We start from the raw sequence: 18,203 nt of genomic DNA, 5'->3' as shown, positions 1-18,203 counted from the left end.
CATGTTCTTGCATGTTTTCATGGCATCTGCAACATTGAACATGTTTGTATAATCATTTGGAACAGGTTTTGATCATTCTTGAGCATTGTTTCTGGTTTAAAATTCAAATTCGCATTTATGCATTTTTCCCAGTATTTCAGTCGACTGTTTTTCAGTTTCAATCGATTGATTATACCAGAACAAAATTTGTTTAGTAAAATCAATTTGTTAACTCTATTTTTGATCGATTGAAAGTGTACAGTTCAGTACTGTTTGCATCCTAACTTGGTGATCTATTTGATTCAATTAAAGGTGGTTTTTAGCTTGCAAAGATAACCTAAATTTTTAACTAGCCAATTCAACCCCCCTTCTTGGCTTTTCAACCATTTCAAAACTAACAATTGGTACAATCATAATTATTTCTTTCTCGAGAATATTAGTCATTTATAGGCCTATAAAAGAGATATATACTCACTACCTAATCTTGGCAATGCTTAGTAGGTTTTGGATAGTCCCAAGTTTGGCCTAGGAACATCCGAGTTCAGGGCATGATTCAAAACTATCCAGATACTCACCTACTTGGTAAAACTTCCTTAGACCCCACCATGGTCCCTGCCTTTCATCCCATAGTGTACCAAACTATGACTTCCTAAATACAAACACTCTCACATTGGTTTGATCTCCATTTATTGGAAATCATACTTAAGATTATTTCTTAACTTACGTACTCTTGGACATATTCAAAGATCATAGAATGTTATGACTATCAAGTTGTCATTTTTGACCAATAATATATATACACCATACACAAAGAATGTAACAATAAAACATATAGGTAACTTTCTTTTATCCAAATTCACTGAATAAAATAATATTTGCTTTTACTTTATTTTTATATTTTTCAAATTATAAAATAATGATAAAACAAAATAAGAATCAAAGTAAGAACTTTAAATAATTAACTATATACAGATTAGCATGTTATAAAATAAAATAAATTATAAATTAATATAAAGATTCGTGCATGAAGATAAATGAAATGAAATGAAATAAATGAATACGACCAATAAGTAAAAGAAGATAATTAAATAAAATAGATAAATAAGATCAGTGCATAACTGAAGATAAATTAAATAAAATAGGTAAACATAACCTATGTATAACTGGAGATAAATAAAAAAATAGATAAACAAGACACGTGCATAACTGGAGATAAATTAAATAGAATAGATAAACAGAACTAGTGCATAACTGGAAATAAATTAAGTAAAACATGACCCGTGCGTAACTGAAGATAAATTAAATAAAATAAATAAATAGGATCAGTGCGTAACTGGAGATAAATTAAATGAAAGAAATAAACAAAACAAGTACACAACTAGAGATAAATTAAACGAAATAAATAAACAAGACCAGTACGTAACTGAAGATAAATTAAATGAATTAAATAAACAAAATCAGTGCATAACTGAGGATAAAATTAAATGAAATAAATAAACATGACTAGTGCATAACTAGAGATAAATTAAATAAAACAGGACTAATGCATAACTGGTATAGATTAAATAAAATAAATAAATAGTATCAATACTTAACTAGAGATAAGTTAAATAATATAAATATAAATAAATGAAGAGGATAATAAATAAAAATAAGTTAAATGGAAGTAAATATATTTCAAAATAAATAAAATATTAATATAACACACGAGTTTATCAAGATTAACATAGAAAAAACTTGACCTCACTCTCCCCTTATCTTATTGATCACACTAACAATATTTGACGAGACTATGATCTCTTCGAATCTTTTACTCTAAACTTTCTCTCTCTCCTTTCTTCCTCATGTAACTTCTCTCATTTCATATCCACAAAAACACACACACACACACACACATACATATATATATATATATATATATATATATATATATATGGCATAATCATCATTACTTCCATTAATGAAGAGATAATGTTTATCTCTTTAACTTGTTTTCTCTTTTTTTTTTCTTTTTTTTTCTTATCTTCTCTCATCTTCTTAACTCTTTAGAAGATTTTTCATTTTCTTTTACTTTTAATACACACCTATTTAATGATATTTTAATTAATATATTTTTACCTAATATTTTATATATATATATATACATATTTTATTGGTTTTGTTTTTTTCTTATTGTTATTTTCAATAAGTAAAAACTACATCATGATAAAATACGAAATATTAGTAAAAAAAAAGATTTTCTAATTTTTTCATTTAAAATAAATAATACAGTTTATTAAAAGTAGGTATGTTACACTTTTTACTGTTGTTAAAATAAGTAAATAATCATAATTGTCAAAGAGAACGATTTGACTTAGGGAAAACAATACTTGGACTACATTTTACTAACAACAATTTGATACACTTGTCAAAGAGTAAACAATTTATGGCGCAGTTGTCAGGAAGAATTTTTATCATTTTAATTTACCTACACTATGTTAATAATAATACTAATAGGACGATGATACTTTAATCCACTTTTTTTGACCTACTTTTAAGCCACCACTTCAATCACCATTAAATAATCACATATCATTAAAAAGAATAAAAAAGGATAATCTAATGGTGATTGAAGTAATGGGTTAAAAGTAGGTCAAAAAAAGTGGGTTAAAATATCATTTTTCATAATAATAATAATAATAATATTTGACCTAATACCCCTATAGAGTGTAGTTAGAGTAGAGAATGTCAAGTCAATGTTTTTAATAAATGAAATTATATGTTCGACACTATTAGTATACAGGTTGGTAGGGATCTTTGATACCAAATGTACATGTCATTAACCTTGATATATGTACCACACCTAGCTGGGCTAGCCAAGTTATATCCATAAAGCCCGTCTACGTAACCACCAAGGACGCGAATAATAATTACCATGTATGAACGAATGATAAGTACCCGGCCCAGACCCCCAAAGAAGTAACCGGCCTAAGCCGCTAACTGAGAATAATTAAACACGAACTTAGCAATAACTTAGCATATTCAGGACACTACCAGTAAGGCCCTTGGGGCCCACGATATTCAAATTAAGAAACTTGGATCATGACCTAGGCCCATCTATGGCCCAAACAGAAGCCCAACCAATGACGTGACAGGACATAATTAATAAACCTATAAGCATGGACCCCAGCAGTTAAAGGTACGCATTCATTACTCTCCTAATTATGAGATTTGACTTTCTAAGAGATTTTGCTGACTTGAGCATCATAATCTCTTCTGTAGGTAACCTCCCTTGGGTCCAAACCAATTCATACCGAGATATCCACAAACGACATGTGCCGGCCGGGAGGATGCCTACTGAGGAGATTGCGGACCAGAGTAAGGTAATGCTTGTGTCTGACATATCTTATTTGTTCTCTACAGGAACATCAATGTTGATACGTTTTTATTTTAAATTTGTCTAATGTTGGCTAAGTCAATATTAAACAAAATATATTTTTAATGTTAATTTAATTTGTGTCAATTTGACAAATGATAATGATAATAATTTCAAATGAAAACAATATTTTGGTACGATAACTCCATATTCAATAAATATAAACAACAATATATATAAAAAAAGTGTAAGGATGAGTATGGTTAATTGAGATTAGGAGAAACATATAGATGAATGAGATGTGTGTAGATGAGAAAGGTTAGTATGATTGAAAAAAACTATTGTGGCCGAAGGAGATTAGTATGGTAGAAAGAGATGAGTACAAAGAGATGAGATTTATGAATGAGAACCAATATAACAAAGAGATTTTATATAGAAAGTGAGAGAGAACAATTATGAGTGAAGAAATTTATCATCTTGAAACTTGTACCTTTAGATTAAAAATAATCTATATTTATTATCACAAACACACATGACATGAATTCATAATGTATATAACTTAGTCTGACTAACTTAAATAATTATAAATACCAATTTAAATAAGATTAGTGTCAACTTGATCACATTATTTATTTTTAATATTTATTATAGTTAATGTATTTAATTATAAATGTTTTTAATATTCATTATATAAGTCTAATTCTATTTATTTGAGCTAATGGGTAAGTCTAATTCTATTTATTTGAGCTAACATTAATTTTTTTATTTTTAATATTTTATTTTAGTTAATCAAATACATAATATTTTACATAGACTTATAAATATTTTTATTATTATGAAATTTTATTTATGTGTAATTATGTAATATTTTATATAATTATTTAACTTTGATTTAATTATTTTTTGGTACTCTAATTTAAAATATGTAAGTATAATTTTTTTATAAATATTTAACATTAAATGTTTTTTTGTCTATTCGGTAATATCATAATTTTTTTCGTGATTTTTTTTATAAAAATTAGTTAAATAATATTAAATTTATATACCGGGATGAGATAAAGAATTTATAGCCATTGAATATAAAAATAAACGTAGGTATATGAACTTAATTCAGAGATGAAAATAGAATAATATTCAAGGTCGGCTCTGCGCCGTCCGATCCCCTTCCAAAAGTGAGTTATATTTGTCCACATACGTACTAATCAATAATTATTAAGTAGTTATATGTACATTGTCATTTGACTGCGTCAATGATGTATTTGCATATATCAAGTGTTTATGTATGATATACAAACCTGTTAGAATTTGTGGTTCTATAAAGCTTATCAACACGGATAATAAATATTCTTTACGCCACAAGTTTACTACACATGTGGTGGAACTTTTAGCCCTTGAATAATTTTAGATATTTAAAGTAGAAAAAAAGAAATTCAAATGCAGTATATATAAACATTATATTTAGGTTTTTGTTGTTATTTAAATAAGTCCTGAACTATTTATTCAATTTGGCTCCCAGACTAATTCTCTAAAAATAATTTTAGACAGCATGTAAATAAAAGCTTCGAGTTAGAAGAATTTAGGATGATTTTAGAAACTCGAAGAAGTCCATTAAAAAAAATTAGATGATTAAATACCTAATAAGAATTGACGACGAGTATTTAAAAGTTTGTATTCATTAAAATGAGATGTGAAACCAGATAGACACAGTCAAAGTCTAGGTTTTAAGTATGATAAGTCTTGAAACAATTTTGTAAAAGGGAAAGTGTTGTTATGTATTGGGTGTGTGTTGTTTTGGATATCAGTATCTAACTTGGATTTGTTTGCATTTGAATATCAGTATCAGTAAACTAAAAATACATTTAATTTTTTATTTTGACATTCCTAAATTTTGTCAATGGGATAAATGATTTATAGCCATTGAATATAAGAATAAATATAGGTATGAACTTAATTGAGAGATAGAAAATGGAATAACGAAGCTCGTCTCTGCGGCGTCCTATCCTCTTTCCTCTTTCAAAAGTATGAGTTGTACAAGTTGTCCACATACGTACTAATATGTGCATTTGACTGCGTCAATGTATTTGCATATCAAATGTTTTATGTAAGACAAACCTGTTAAACTCTATTAGAATTTGTGGCTCTATAAAGCTTATCAACACGGATAATAAATATTCTTTCCGCCACAAGTCTACTACACATGTGGTGGAACTTTTAGCCCTTCAATAATTTGCAGATATTTTAAAGTAGAAAAAAAGAAATTCAAATGCATTATATAAACATTATATTCAGGTTTTTGTCGTTATTTAAATAAGTCCTAAACTATTTATTCAATTTGTCTCCCAAACTAATTCTTTAAAATTATTTTAGACTGTAAATAAAACCTTCCAGAGTTAGAACAATTTAGGATGATTTTAAAAACTCGATTAAAAAAAATTACACGATTAAATACCTAATAAGAATTCACGCACTTGAGGAGTATTTAAAAGTTTATATTCATTAAAATGAGATGTGAAACCAGATAGACACAGTCAAAGTGTAGGTTTTAAGTATGATAAGTGTTCAAACAATTTTGTAAAAGGAAAAGTGTAGTTGTTTGTTGTTATGTATTGAGTGTGTGTTGTTTTGGATATCAGTATCTAACTTGGATTTGTTTGCATTTGAATTGAATAAGAAACAGTTTGGTGACGATGCGGAGAGAGAGAGCATTGTTCCTTCTACTTCTACTTCTGCATCTCCACCACCACATCTGTGCTTCCAAGGAAGAGCAAGAACACGGTTGTCCCCCTTCTTCCTGTGGCAAAATCACCAACATAAGTTATCCATTTCGATTAGAAGGCGACCCAGAGAAGTGTGGTAACAAAAGGTATGAGGTTGGTTGTGAGAATAATGTTACGGTGTTGTATCTGCACTCTGCAAAATACCATGTTCAGGCAATCAACTACAAGAACTACACAGTGAGAGTGGTTGACCCTGCACTTCAACTCCATAACTGCTCCTCCCTTCCTCTCCGTTCTCTCTCTCGCTCCAATTTCTCTGATACTTACTCTTACTACAGTAACGGTTCATACCAAGCCGGTCTAGATTCGGGTATTAACGGGGAATCTCTGATTTTCGAGCATATAGTGTTTCTGAGTTGTAACCATTCGGTGAGAGAGAATGGGAAGTATGTGAAAACAGAAGAGTACGTGAAGTGGGACTCAAAGGGCTATGCATATGCTGTTGTTGGTGACCTGAAAGCAGAGGACATTGAAGTTGGGTGTGACATAAAGCTTGTTGCTCCAACATCTTTGAGGAGTTTCAATAACCATTCCTACACTTCCATGCACAGCAGCTTGGCCTATGGATTTCAGATTTCATGGCTACAACTCGCCTGTCAGACACACAACTTTTGTTCAGATGGATTCTGCTATTTCAACTTTGCAAGCCAGAAACTTGATTGCGTAACATGTGAGTTAGATCTCAACTTAATTTATTTTGTTCTCTTAATTTTCACACTTTCTTCAATATTTTTATTTAATTTAATTTTTTAATTTTAGAAATAAATATATTTCACTGTTAATAATAATTGAGAAATTTGCTTATAATATCAAATAAATTTAACAAAATTTTAATAAAAAAATTAAATTTCCTCAATTTTTAAAGATTAAAATTAAATTAGTCCAAAATTTAAAAAATAGACTAAATTTAATTTTAACTAAAAATTAACAAATCAAAATATATTTAACCTTTTATTTTAAATGAAAAAGTCATCTACATCGAATAGTTTTATCAATACGCCTACCAGTTTTGATTTATACAATTGATAATAAAGAATGTATATGAGCTTCAAATCTTAGCTTTCTCTACAAAAATATTATCAATTTTAATAATTAAAAATATATTTAAAGATAAATTTTTTGATTCAAAACTAAGTTATTTAATAATCAAAATTATTTTAGTTATTAATTTAAATTATAATTTTTTATTTTTAATAAAAATTATTTTAATTATCAGCCATTTTTTTATTAAAATTTAAATTTTATTATTATATTGATTAATTATTTTTAGTTATCAATCCTCATTCAAAATATTTATTGCTGTGTTTAATAACCTATTTAAATTAAACCCTCCCATACGTTCTCCCCTTAGCGATGGAATTATCTTATTATACTCCGTAGTCATATTTTTCTTCTTCTGCAACAATTTTAATTGAACTGAAGTTCTTATCTTCTACTGAAATATAAATTACATATTTCTTTCTAATCTATCTACAATTTAATTATTATTTTTATTTCAATTAAAATAAAGCATTAACAGTAAAATTATTTTAATAAAATTTTATTATTTTTATTATTTCAAATAAACAAAATTCTAAAGTACAATCAATGTATGTGTGATTAGAGAGAATAAATGGTAAAACATTAGCTAGTAACTTCTACCGCAGGATATGAAGTTCTTGTGATCATAACTTGAAAATTTTAAATGGTGTGTTCCCTTTAACTTCAAAATTTTATTATATTTCCTTGCTTTAACCATTCATTTCACTTTGTAATAACAATCTTTGTTCGATCGTTCTAATTTTGTATAGTTTTCATGTTAAATTAATTATTTTATTTAGTTAAAGCGCAAATTTTTTTTGTTTTTTATTTTTAATTTTTGTAATTGATTATTTCTTCTATTGAATTTTTTTCATAATTAGATTTCAAATGGTTACTAAATCCATATTTCATCTATTGACCAATTTTTGAGATGTTTTTTCAAAACAGTTTCAAGCATCTATATTGTATGTTTCAATTTACATATAATATTATTCACAAAACATCATTCTAATAATTCAAAAAACTATAACATTTATGAAAATGTGCACATAGTTTTTTCTATAGCTGTTGAGATTATCCTAATTCTGAAATTGGTATATATTTTCCTTCATTTCAGATCCAGATTCACTTTACCAAACAATACTTGAGCTGCTGGCATTCTATGGATCTTGTAAGATTTTATACCATCTTAGTTCCCCCTATGCTTTAATCATATATGCATGATAGTAATAAGAAGGCGAAAAGGCCATTATTTACCATCATAGCAAAATCATTCTCTACTATAAAACATAATATTAAAATAGGTTAAGCCAACATCGATACGATTAAAAAAGTTGTTTTTTTTTTTAATTTAAAAAATATAAAATTATTGTTAACTTTTAAAAAATATATATAGATATTTATACTAGTATCATCAACGTTAATAGAATCTACTAGATGTTAGTAAAGTAAGTTTAGTGGACACTAATAGAATTTACTTAATATTATATATTAATAAAGTAGGTTAAACCAATTTTAACACAATTAAAAAAAGTAATTTTTAAATAGAAAATTAAAAAACATAAAATTACTTTGCTTAAGCAAAAGCTATCATATTTAAACATATTTTAGTGCATCAAATGTCACCTTGAATTGAATGAAGTCACTTCAAGCGAGATATTTTTACTTTTTGAGTTTTTAGTTTTGTTTTTAACAAATTTATAAATTTGTATGAGTATTTCTTTTTTAATTAGAAGTTGTTTTTTGTTACATGTGACCATTTCTTTTCATATTTCGTTTATTCATTCATCGGAACAACTTTCAATGTATATGTGTGAAATCAATAAGAAATTGACATCATTTTGGAATATGTTGGAAGCAGGAAATGCAGATTTCCTCAAATTTTAAAAAATCATAATGAGAAATTAGCAAAAATATGCAATTGAATATAATTAAAAATAAAAATCATATTATCATATTTCTTTTATATTTTCTCATTTTTTATCTCTTGATTTACTTATTATTTTTTTTTTAATTGTGAGAAAAAAAAGGTAATTTCTTATAGTACTATTTGATAATAAAAATATTTTATTTATCTTATTAGTTTTTGTACAGTAATTTTTTATGAACATAAAAGAAAAAAGTTAATTAATATGTCTATTTTCATAATCTGATTTTATTTGTAGTTTTTGTTATATTTTCTTTTTAGTTTTTTAGTTTTAATATTTTTAAATAAGTAATGAAGAATAAAATAATAAAATAATAATTTTTAAAGTGATGAAAGTATAATTTCATATGAAAATTGAAAACAGCACAATTCAATTTTGTTTCCTTAATCTGAAATATAATGTTAATATTTATTTACTTATTTATTTTTATTTTATTAATAATAGTAATTTGTTTTAATTATGATGGAAAAATTTTATATTTCATGAGTATGAATACGAGTAATATTTAATATTTTAAAATTATACGGAAATTGAAATCTTAATTATTCTTGTTTAAAATCGGTAAAATATTTCTAATTTAATAGAAAAGTTAAAAAAATATTTTTATTATTTTCTTTCATCATGTCTTAATATATATATATATATATATATATATATATATATATATATATATATATATATATACTCGAAACTTTTTATTTTTTATTTTTTTTAATTGTTTGATTCGTCATGAAATTCATTGGCGTCTCTAAAATATTTCTCCTCTTATCACAACATTTGTGCAATAATATTCAAATAATGTATATCAATTAAATATTTTTTTATTTCTTACATTTAAATATTTCTACTCTTTTTTAATATTTTTATTTATTGTATATGTCCTTTCACTTGAGAATGTTTAATGATGTTAATATAGGTGTTCAATAGCATAAACATTTCATTTATTGAATAATATAAAAAATGTATCTTTGTATTCTATTATTATTAATTTTTGTTACTCTTTTGTTTCGCTAAAATAATTTTTATTATCTATTAACTACTTGACTAGGTTGATATTTAAAAACTTCCTTTGATCTCTACATTTATTTTCATCTTATCATACCCTTAACCATATATTTGTTTTCATTTGTAGAATTTTATTCAACGGTTTATCATGTAAAATACTGTTTTATATTTTTTAATTATTTTTATTTTCTAACTCATTATCGTACGTGCTATTTTATTACTATAATTATATAAATAAATTTTATTCATTATAATATAATAATTTAATTGTCATGAATCTTTTTTATCACATACATTTAAAATATTTTTTAATTTAAATATTTGTTTTCCCTTTATATTTTTCTAAAATATTTTTAAATTTTATTAACTAGATAACATTAATGTTTAATAAATTAACAAATATTTTGACTCTCATGAAATTTTATTTGGTATTTTAATTTGAAATGTTTACAATTATAATTTCTTTCTAAATATTCGACATTGTTTAGCCCACCAACCCGTGGTGGGTTGAGCCGGATTGAAATTTTTTTGACTCGCTAATAAGTGAGTCGGGTTGGATTGGCTCGCTAAGTGATCAACCCGTGGTGGGTTGAGTCAGATTAGGTCGAATTATCCATTTTGACAGCTCTACTTTTATCGTATGTTTTTTTTTTAGTATGTTTTGCAATTTTTTTTTCTATTTTACAGCTTTATAAAGTTAATAAACGTACATTTACATCTCTTAATATTACGTTTAATCTTCAACTGACATAAACACCTAAAATAACATAGGTTAAAAACTTTTTAGTATTAGTGTGATTATGTAATTCATCACTAATTTGTTTGAGCTGATGGGTAAGTCTAATTCTATTTATTTGAGCTAACATTAATTTGTTTATTTTTAATTTTTAATTTTTTATTTATTCAATTTGGCTCCCAAACTAATTCTCTAAAAATTATTTTAGACAGCATGTAAATAAAAGCTTCGAGTTAGAAGAATTTAGGATGATTTTAGAAACTCGAAGAAGTCCATTAAAAAAAATTAGATGATTAAATACCTAATAAGAATTGACGACGAGTATTTAAAAGTTTGTATTCATTAAAATGAGATGTGAAACCAGATAGACACAGCGTTTCTGAGTCAAAGTCTACGTTTTAAGTATGATAAGTGTTCAAACAATTTTGTAAAAGGGAAAGTGTAGTTCTCTGTTGTTATATATTGAGTGTGTGTTGGTTTGGATATCAATATCTAACTTGGATTTGTTTGCATTTGAATTGAATGAGAAACAATTTGGTGACGATGCGGAGAGAGAGAGCATTGTTCCTGCTACTGCTACTTCTACTTCTTCTCCACCATATTTGTGCCACCAAGGCCCACAAAAAACACGTTTGTCCCCCTTCTTCGTGTGGCAAAATCAGCAACATCACTTATCCATTTCGATTAAAAGGCGACCCAGAGAAGTGTGGTGAGGAAAGTTATGAGCTTGGTTGTGAAAATAATGTTACGCTGTTGTATATGAACTCTGCACAATACCATGTTCAGGCAATAAATTACAACAACTACACAGTGAGAGTGGTTGACCCTGCAATTCAACACCACAATTGCTCCTCCCTTCCTCTGCGTTCTCTCTCTCGCTCCAATTTCTCTGATACTTACGATGACTACACGGATCCATACCAAGCCGGTCTAAGAGCATATGAAAATCGGGAATCTCTGACTCTGAGTTTGGAGCATATAGTGTTTGTGAACTGTAAGCATTCAGTGAGAGGGAATGGGAAGTATGTGGAAACAGAAAAGTGCGTGAAGTGGGACTCAAAGGGATATGCATATGCTGTTGGTGGTGATCTAAAAGCAGAGGACTTTGAAGTTGGCTGTGACGTAAAGCTTGTTGCTCCAACGTCTTTGTGGACTTTCAATAACCATTCCTACGCTTCCATGCACAAGGCATTGGCCTATGGATTTGAGATTTCATGGCTAAAACTCGTCTGTCAGAAGAATCCTTGTCCAAAAGGATTCTGCTATTTCCACTCTTCTGGCCAAAAGCTTCAATGCCGGTTTTGTGAGTTACCCTCTAAACCAAATGTCAAACATAAATATTTATTTTTTTATTTAAATTCATTATTATTGATAAAACCTTGTTCTATTTATTCAACCAATTTTTTAGAAAAAAAAAAGTAATAATTCATTATTTTTTATTTTTTACCTGTACTAGTAACTCAAGCTTCTGTAAATAATACCTCATTCATTACACCTTTATGAAATCATGCAAGTAGTATTCTTGGTTGGTAAAATAGTAGTTGGAAGCATGTGAGGTAGATCTCAATTAAATTTCATGAAATGATTACATATCTTATTTTAAATGAGAAAGTTATATATATCGAGTAGTTTTACTATCTACCATTTTTTACTTATGCAAAGTTAATTATATATAATTTTTTTATTTGCTGGTATAAATTTTTTTAGCCTTAATAACTTTCTATTTAAATTAAATTGATAAGTGACATCACACTACAAGAAAATCTTGAATAATGATTAATTTTAGCAATATAACATAATTAGTCATTATAATAATCATTTTAAATACCAATTTATAAATTAAGAATTATTGATAATTAAAATGGTTTTAAAGATCTATAATTGATTTTTAAAATGATAACTAAAATAGTTTCTATTATGGATTAGTCTTTAAATTCATCATTAACATTAGATACCAATGTTTTGATTATCAAAGAAATTGATCTCTAATTTGGAAGTTTGTTTTAAAGATATTTTTACATCAAAATTAGACATTATTTAAAAGTTTTAATTATTGGTAATTAAAATAGTTTCAAAAACCTATAATTAGTTTTTAAATTGATAACTAAAATAGTTTCTATTATGGAATAGTCTTTAAATTTAACATTAACATTAGGTACCAATGTTTTGACTATAAAAAAATTAGTCTTTAATTAGAAAATTTTTCTTTAAAGATATTCTTACATCAAAATTAGTCATTATTTAAAAGTTTTTTTTAATGTAGACCTGATATTATACTTGTTACTTATGTAGTTTTAATCTTCCAAAACAACAATTAAATTAACTGAATAGGAGGTACAAAATTAGTAACTTTTATACCGATGTTAATTTCTTGTGATCATCCCTAGAAAAATTTAAAATTTTGATCCCTTTAACTTGTCACATTTTATTGTATTCCATAGCTTTACCCATTCACTTCACTTTCTAATAACAAACTTTGTACGATTTTTCTAAATTTGTTTAGTTTTCATTTTAAACTAAATTAATTTTTTTATTCCGCTGTAGCATAATTTATATTTTTATTTATTATTTCTTTAATTGTTACTCAATTCTCTTCAATTAACATTTTACACAATTATACATATTTAAACAAACAAACTAGCGAAAACACAGAAATTAGAAGTTATCCTGTATGTGTGTTTATATTTTTTAATTTTTATAAAAATTTAAGTTAATATTAATAATATTTATTTTTAGAATATATAATTAATTTTTAAAATAGTTATTATATAAATTAACTATTACAAATAAAAAAGGTTTCTAGAATAACGAGGTAAACTATTTATAAAATAAAATTTTTAAAATAATATGTAAAATTCAAAAAATGAAATATGTATACAATATATGTTCTTAAAATAACAGTTAAATATAAGAGATATTCTTACGATAACCGTTAAAGATAAATTTTCTTTTAAAATATTAATTTTTAAAATAATAATTAAGAGTAAAATTAAAAAAATAAAATGTAAATACAAAATAGGAAATTCTATATATATATATATATATATCATTATAGATGATTAGGAAAATCATATTAATTTTATCTATTAACCACTTTTTTCAGAATTTTTCAAAACAAAGTGTGAATTATATTAATGCTTCAACCAACTTTTAGAAAAAATATCATATTTTTATCTTTTATACTTTACATGCATTTATAAGAACCTATGCATTAAATTAACATTTATTGTCTTTAAATAAATAAATAAATCAGTTTTCCTTTTTTTTTTTTTTAATAACTGTTGAGATAATCGGAATTTTAAACTTGGTATTTTCCTTCATTTCAGGGTCAAGTAAGGGAATACTGGAAAATCTAAAAGACTCTTTACCTGGTAAGATTTTATCATCTTAACTTCTCAATGCTTTAACTACAAGTGGAGTAGAGCTCTTAAGAATGATTAAAATATACTTTTTAACAGTAGTTCTAAAATTATCATTAATAGAAATGCTATTAAAATAAGAAAAAAATCTGGCCACGTTAATGATACAATTCTTCTGTTCTTCTGTGCGTATTTTTTCTAAAAAATTTCAACCACTTTGGACTAGTACCATTTATGATTAAACCGGTGTATTTTTTTAATTTTCTTTTATTTTTGAAACTTTTCACATCTTTCTGTAATGATGGTTATTTTTTATGTTTTGTTGAAAGTAATATATCATCATATTAATATGATAAATTGTTGTTGTATGTATAATTTTTTTAATGTTTGTTTTGATTTTGATAAGAGATAAAGAAATAATTGTTCTTATCTACATTTGTTTTAATTATGATGGAAAACTTTTATATTGCACGAGTATGAATATAAATACGAGTAATATTTAATATTTTTAAATTAGATGGAAATTGAAATCTTAATTATTCTTGTTTAAAATTAGTAAAATATTTCTAATTTATTAGAAAAGTTAAAAAAAATATTTTTATTATTTTCTTTCATCATGTTTTAATATATATATATATATATATATATATATATATATATCCACATTTTTTATTTTTTATTTCTTTTAATTGTTTAATTCGTCATGAAATTCATTGACATCTCTAAAATATTTTTCCTCTTATCACAACATTTGTGCAATAATGCTTAAATGATGTAGATCAATTAAATATTTTTTTATTTCTTACATTAAGAATATTTCTACTCTTTTTTAATATTTTTATTTATTGTATATTTCCTTTCACATGAGAATGTTTAACAATGTTAATATAGGTGTTCAATAGCATAAACATTTCATTTATTGGATAATATAAAAAACTTATCTTTGTATTCTATTATTATTAATTTTTGTTACTCTTTTGTTTCGCTAAAATAACTTTTATTATCTATTAACTGTTTGACTAGGTTGATATTTAAAAACTTTCTTAGATCTCTATAATTTTTTTCATTTTATCATACCCTTAACCATATATTTGTTTTCATTTGTGCAATTTCATTCAATGGTTTATCATGTAGAATACTGTTTTGATATTTTTTAATTATTTATATTTTTTTAACTCATTTGTCGTACGTGTAATTTTATTACTATAATAGTATAAATAAATTTTATTTATTATAATATAATAATTTAATTGTCATGAATATTTTTTATCACATACATTTAAAATATTTTTAATTTAAATATCTGTTTTCCTTTTATATTTTTTTAAAATATTTTTAAATTTTATCAACTAGGTAACATTAATGTTTACAAATTTAATATATATTTTGACTCTCGTGAAATTTTATTTGGTACTTTAATTTGAAATGTTTACAATTATAATTTCTTTCTAAATATTTGACATTGAAGAAACAAAAATACCCTCCTTTTAATATTGATAATTTGATAATATTATATTTTCTTTATTGTAAATTTTTATTATTTTATAAAAATTAATTAATTTATATTGAAACAATAAGAAAATGAGTACATGTACGAATATATATATATATATATATATATATATATATATATATATATATATATATATATATATATATATGTATTACTCAGTAAGGATAAAAATGAGACAAAAATTTGATATTTGTTGTGTTTGGATAGTGGGATGATTTTTTTCTTTAGAGATGAGTATGTAATAGCAAAACTCGTCCCCACCGTGCTCCATTGTTATCCCTACTTAGGACACATCAATGTTACTCACAAAGTTATTTATAGATAACAATGTCAAAAATGGAATTTATTGATACTTCTTTATGCTATAATTAATTTTATTTTATGAATGAAAATTTTCTTTTAACAAATACCTTATTATATTACATTATCAATGTAATGACTCAGGTAAAATTTTCTTGCAGTTATTGGCATTTTTACTTCTCTGGCATGGGCGTACAAAATTTTGTTTGGATTGCCATTCTTAATTGTGATTTTTATATGTAAATGGAGGAAAAGACATGCATCAACGTATGCAAATATTGAAAACTACCTTGAAGAAAATCATTTGGCACCTATTAGATATTCATACAAGGAAATTAAAAAGATGACTAGAGGTTTTAAAGAGAAGTTAGGTGAAGGAGGATTTGGCTTTGTCTTTAAGGCAAAATTGCGGAGCGGACCTTTTGTGGCAATCAAAATGTTAGGTAAATCTAAAGGAAATGGACAAGATTTTATAAATGAAGTTACAACCATTGGAAGGATACATCATCAAAATGTGGTACAATTAATTGGATTTTGTGTTAGTGGCTCAAAGCGCGCTCTTGTTTATGAATTCATGTCCAATGGATCTCTTGATAAACTTATATTTTCAAGAGCTGGAAGTATACATTTAAGCTATGAGAAAATATATAATATATCAATTGGAGTGGCTCGTGGGATTGCTTATCTCCATCATGGGTGTGAGATGCAGATTTTGCATTTCAATATCAAACCCCATAACATCTTACTCGATGAAAACTTTATTCCAAAGGTTTCTGACTTTGGATTAGCAAAGCTATATCCAATAGATAATAGCATTGTCACAATGACGACAACAAGAGGAACTATTGGATATATGGCTCCAGAATTGTTCTACAATAATGTTGGAGGAATATCTCATAAAGCTGATGTTTATAGCTTCAGAATGTTGTTAATGGAGATGGCAAGCAAAAGGAAGAATCTAAATCCCCATGTAGAACACTCAAGTCAACTTTACTTTTCCCTTTGGATCTATAATCATATTAGAGAAGAGGAAAATATAGATATAAAAGATTTGACTAGAGAAGAAAAGATAATAGCAAAAAAACTTATCATAGTTGCTCTTTGGTGTATACAATTGAAACCAAACGATCGTCCTTCAATGAACAGAGTAGTGGAAATGCTTGAGGGAGACATTGAAATGAGTTTAGAAGATCAAACAACTAAATGATTTTGAATGAACTCATCTAGTAGTGATTGAAATTAAGGTAGTTGGAGGTTGCAAGATTGCAAGGACATGAAGAAATGGAGAGAATTCACATTGCATTAGTGGAAAAGAGAAAAAGAAGAGCGTGAATTAAAATGAAAATTTATATTTGTAGTTAATTCAATCAATGAAAAATATGTTTCTATATTTACAATATTTATTGTTGCATTTTTATTGTACCTGTTATTTAAATAATAAATGTAAATGTATTTCAAATAATATGCTTTCTCTAGTGGTTTAAGATATTATAAAATTATAAAAAAATTATAAATTAACACTTTAAAAAATTTAACATAATTGAGTTAAAAGGACTTTATCTATTTATTTTTAAGGTTTTGGGAATCAAAATGTATCAAAATTTCAAATAGGGAGGAATTCCAATTTCGCATCAAAGTTCAGGACTAAAAACATATATAACCTTTCATCCTATTTTATACCTTGAAGAGGATTATTGTATCTCTTTAATTTTTCTAAATAGTTGAAATAAGAATTTATTCTCTTACATGTATCCATATTACTCAAAAGGTTAGTTGAAGATACCACCTAGCATAAAAAGGAATGTATGTTAGTTATTCTTACCACGCTCAATAGTTCCATATCGCTTAGAAGTCATGTTAAGGCCTAAGATGATTTAAATAACCCTTCCTTTTTCCATTTGTCGAGGAGTCTTTTAAGGACAAAACCGTGACAGAACACACGCTCCAAAGTGGACAATACCTCAAAATGTATGGTGATTAACGACGATTATATCATCATACTTGGGAGCGAGACATTAGTGAAAAAGGAAAACCAAAGAAACAAGTTCAAAAAAACATAGGGAATAAAAGTTACCAAGGTGATCATTGGTTGCGATCATGTAAGAGGAGTTTCCTCACTCTGTACATTGAAGTCAACAACATTGAGTATCAATGGCATAACAGTCGAAATCGATTGGGTACTAGGTTGAGGAGTTTGTGAGGGTTGTTCACTCGTCGTTGAAGTGCCAATT

The 18,203-nt window shown here is 25.9% G+C and overlaps 2 protein-coding genes across 2 annotated transcripts; both read left to right on the top strand.

Annotated features, from left to right (window-relative positions):
• The first annotated feature begins 5,720 nt into the window (after nt 1-5,720).
• Nucleotides 5,721-17,312, top strand: LOC146884062 (rust resistance kinase Lr10-like). Its single transcript, XM_085666048.1, has 4 exons — nt 5,721-5,869; nt 6,012-6,781; nt 8,249-8,302; nt 16,134-17,312. The coding sequence occupies exons 2-4, from the start codon at nt 6,022-6,024 to the stop codon at nt 17,177-17,179; spliced, it is 1,860 nt and encodes a 619-aa protein (XP_085522174.1). The 5' UTR covers nt 5,721-5,869; nt 6,012-6,021; the 3' UTR covers nt 17,180-17,312.
• LOC114194304 (LEAF RUST 10 DISEASE-RESISTANCE LOCUS RECEPTOR-LIKE PROTEIN KINASE-like 2.1) lies at nt 10,288-12,252 on the top strand. The gene has a single exon (XM_085666049.1). It carries the CDS (start codon nt 11,323-11,325, stop codon nt 12,220-12,222), a length of 900 nt encoding a protein of 299 aa, XP_085522175.1. The 5' UTR covers nt 10,288-11,322; the 3' UTR covers nt 12,223-12,252.
• Nucleotides 17,313-18,203: the final 891 nt, after the last annotated feature.

Source organism: Vigna unguiculata, chromosome 8 (genome assembly GCF_037176805.1).
Source record: "Vigna unguiculata cultivar grain cowpea cultivar isolate G323 ecotype 2 chromosome 8, ASM3717680v1, whole genome shotgun sequence".
In the NCBI taxonomy this organism is placed as follows: Eukaryota; Viridiplantae; Streptophyta; class Magnoliopsida; order Fabales; family Fabaceae; genus Vigna; species Vigna unguiculata.
The sequence above is the reverse complement of the archived record's forward strand: the minus strand, read 5'-3'. Positions and strand labels throughout refer to the sequence as shown.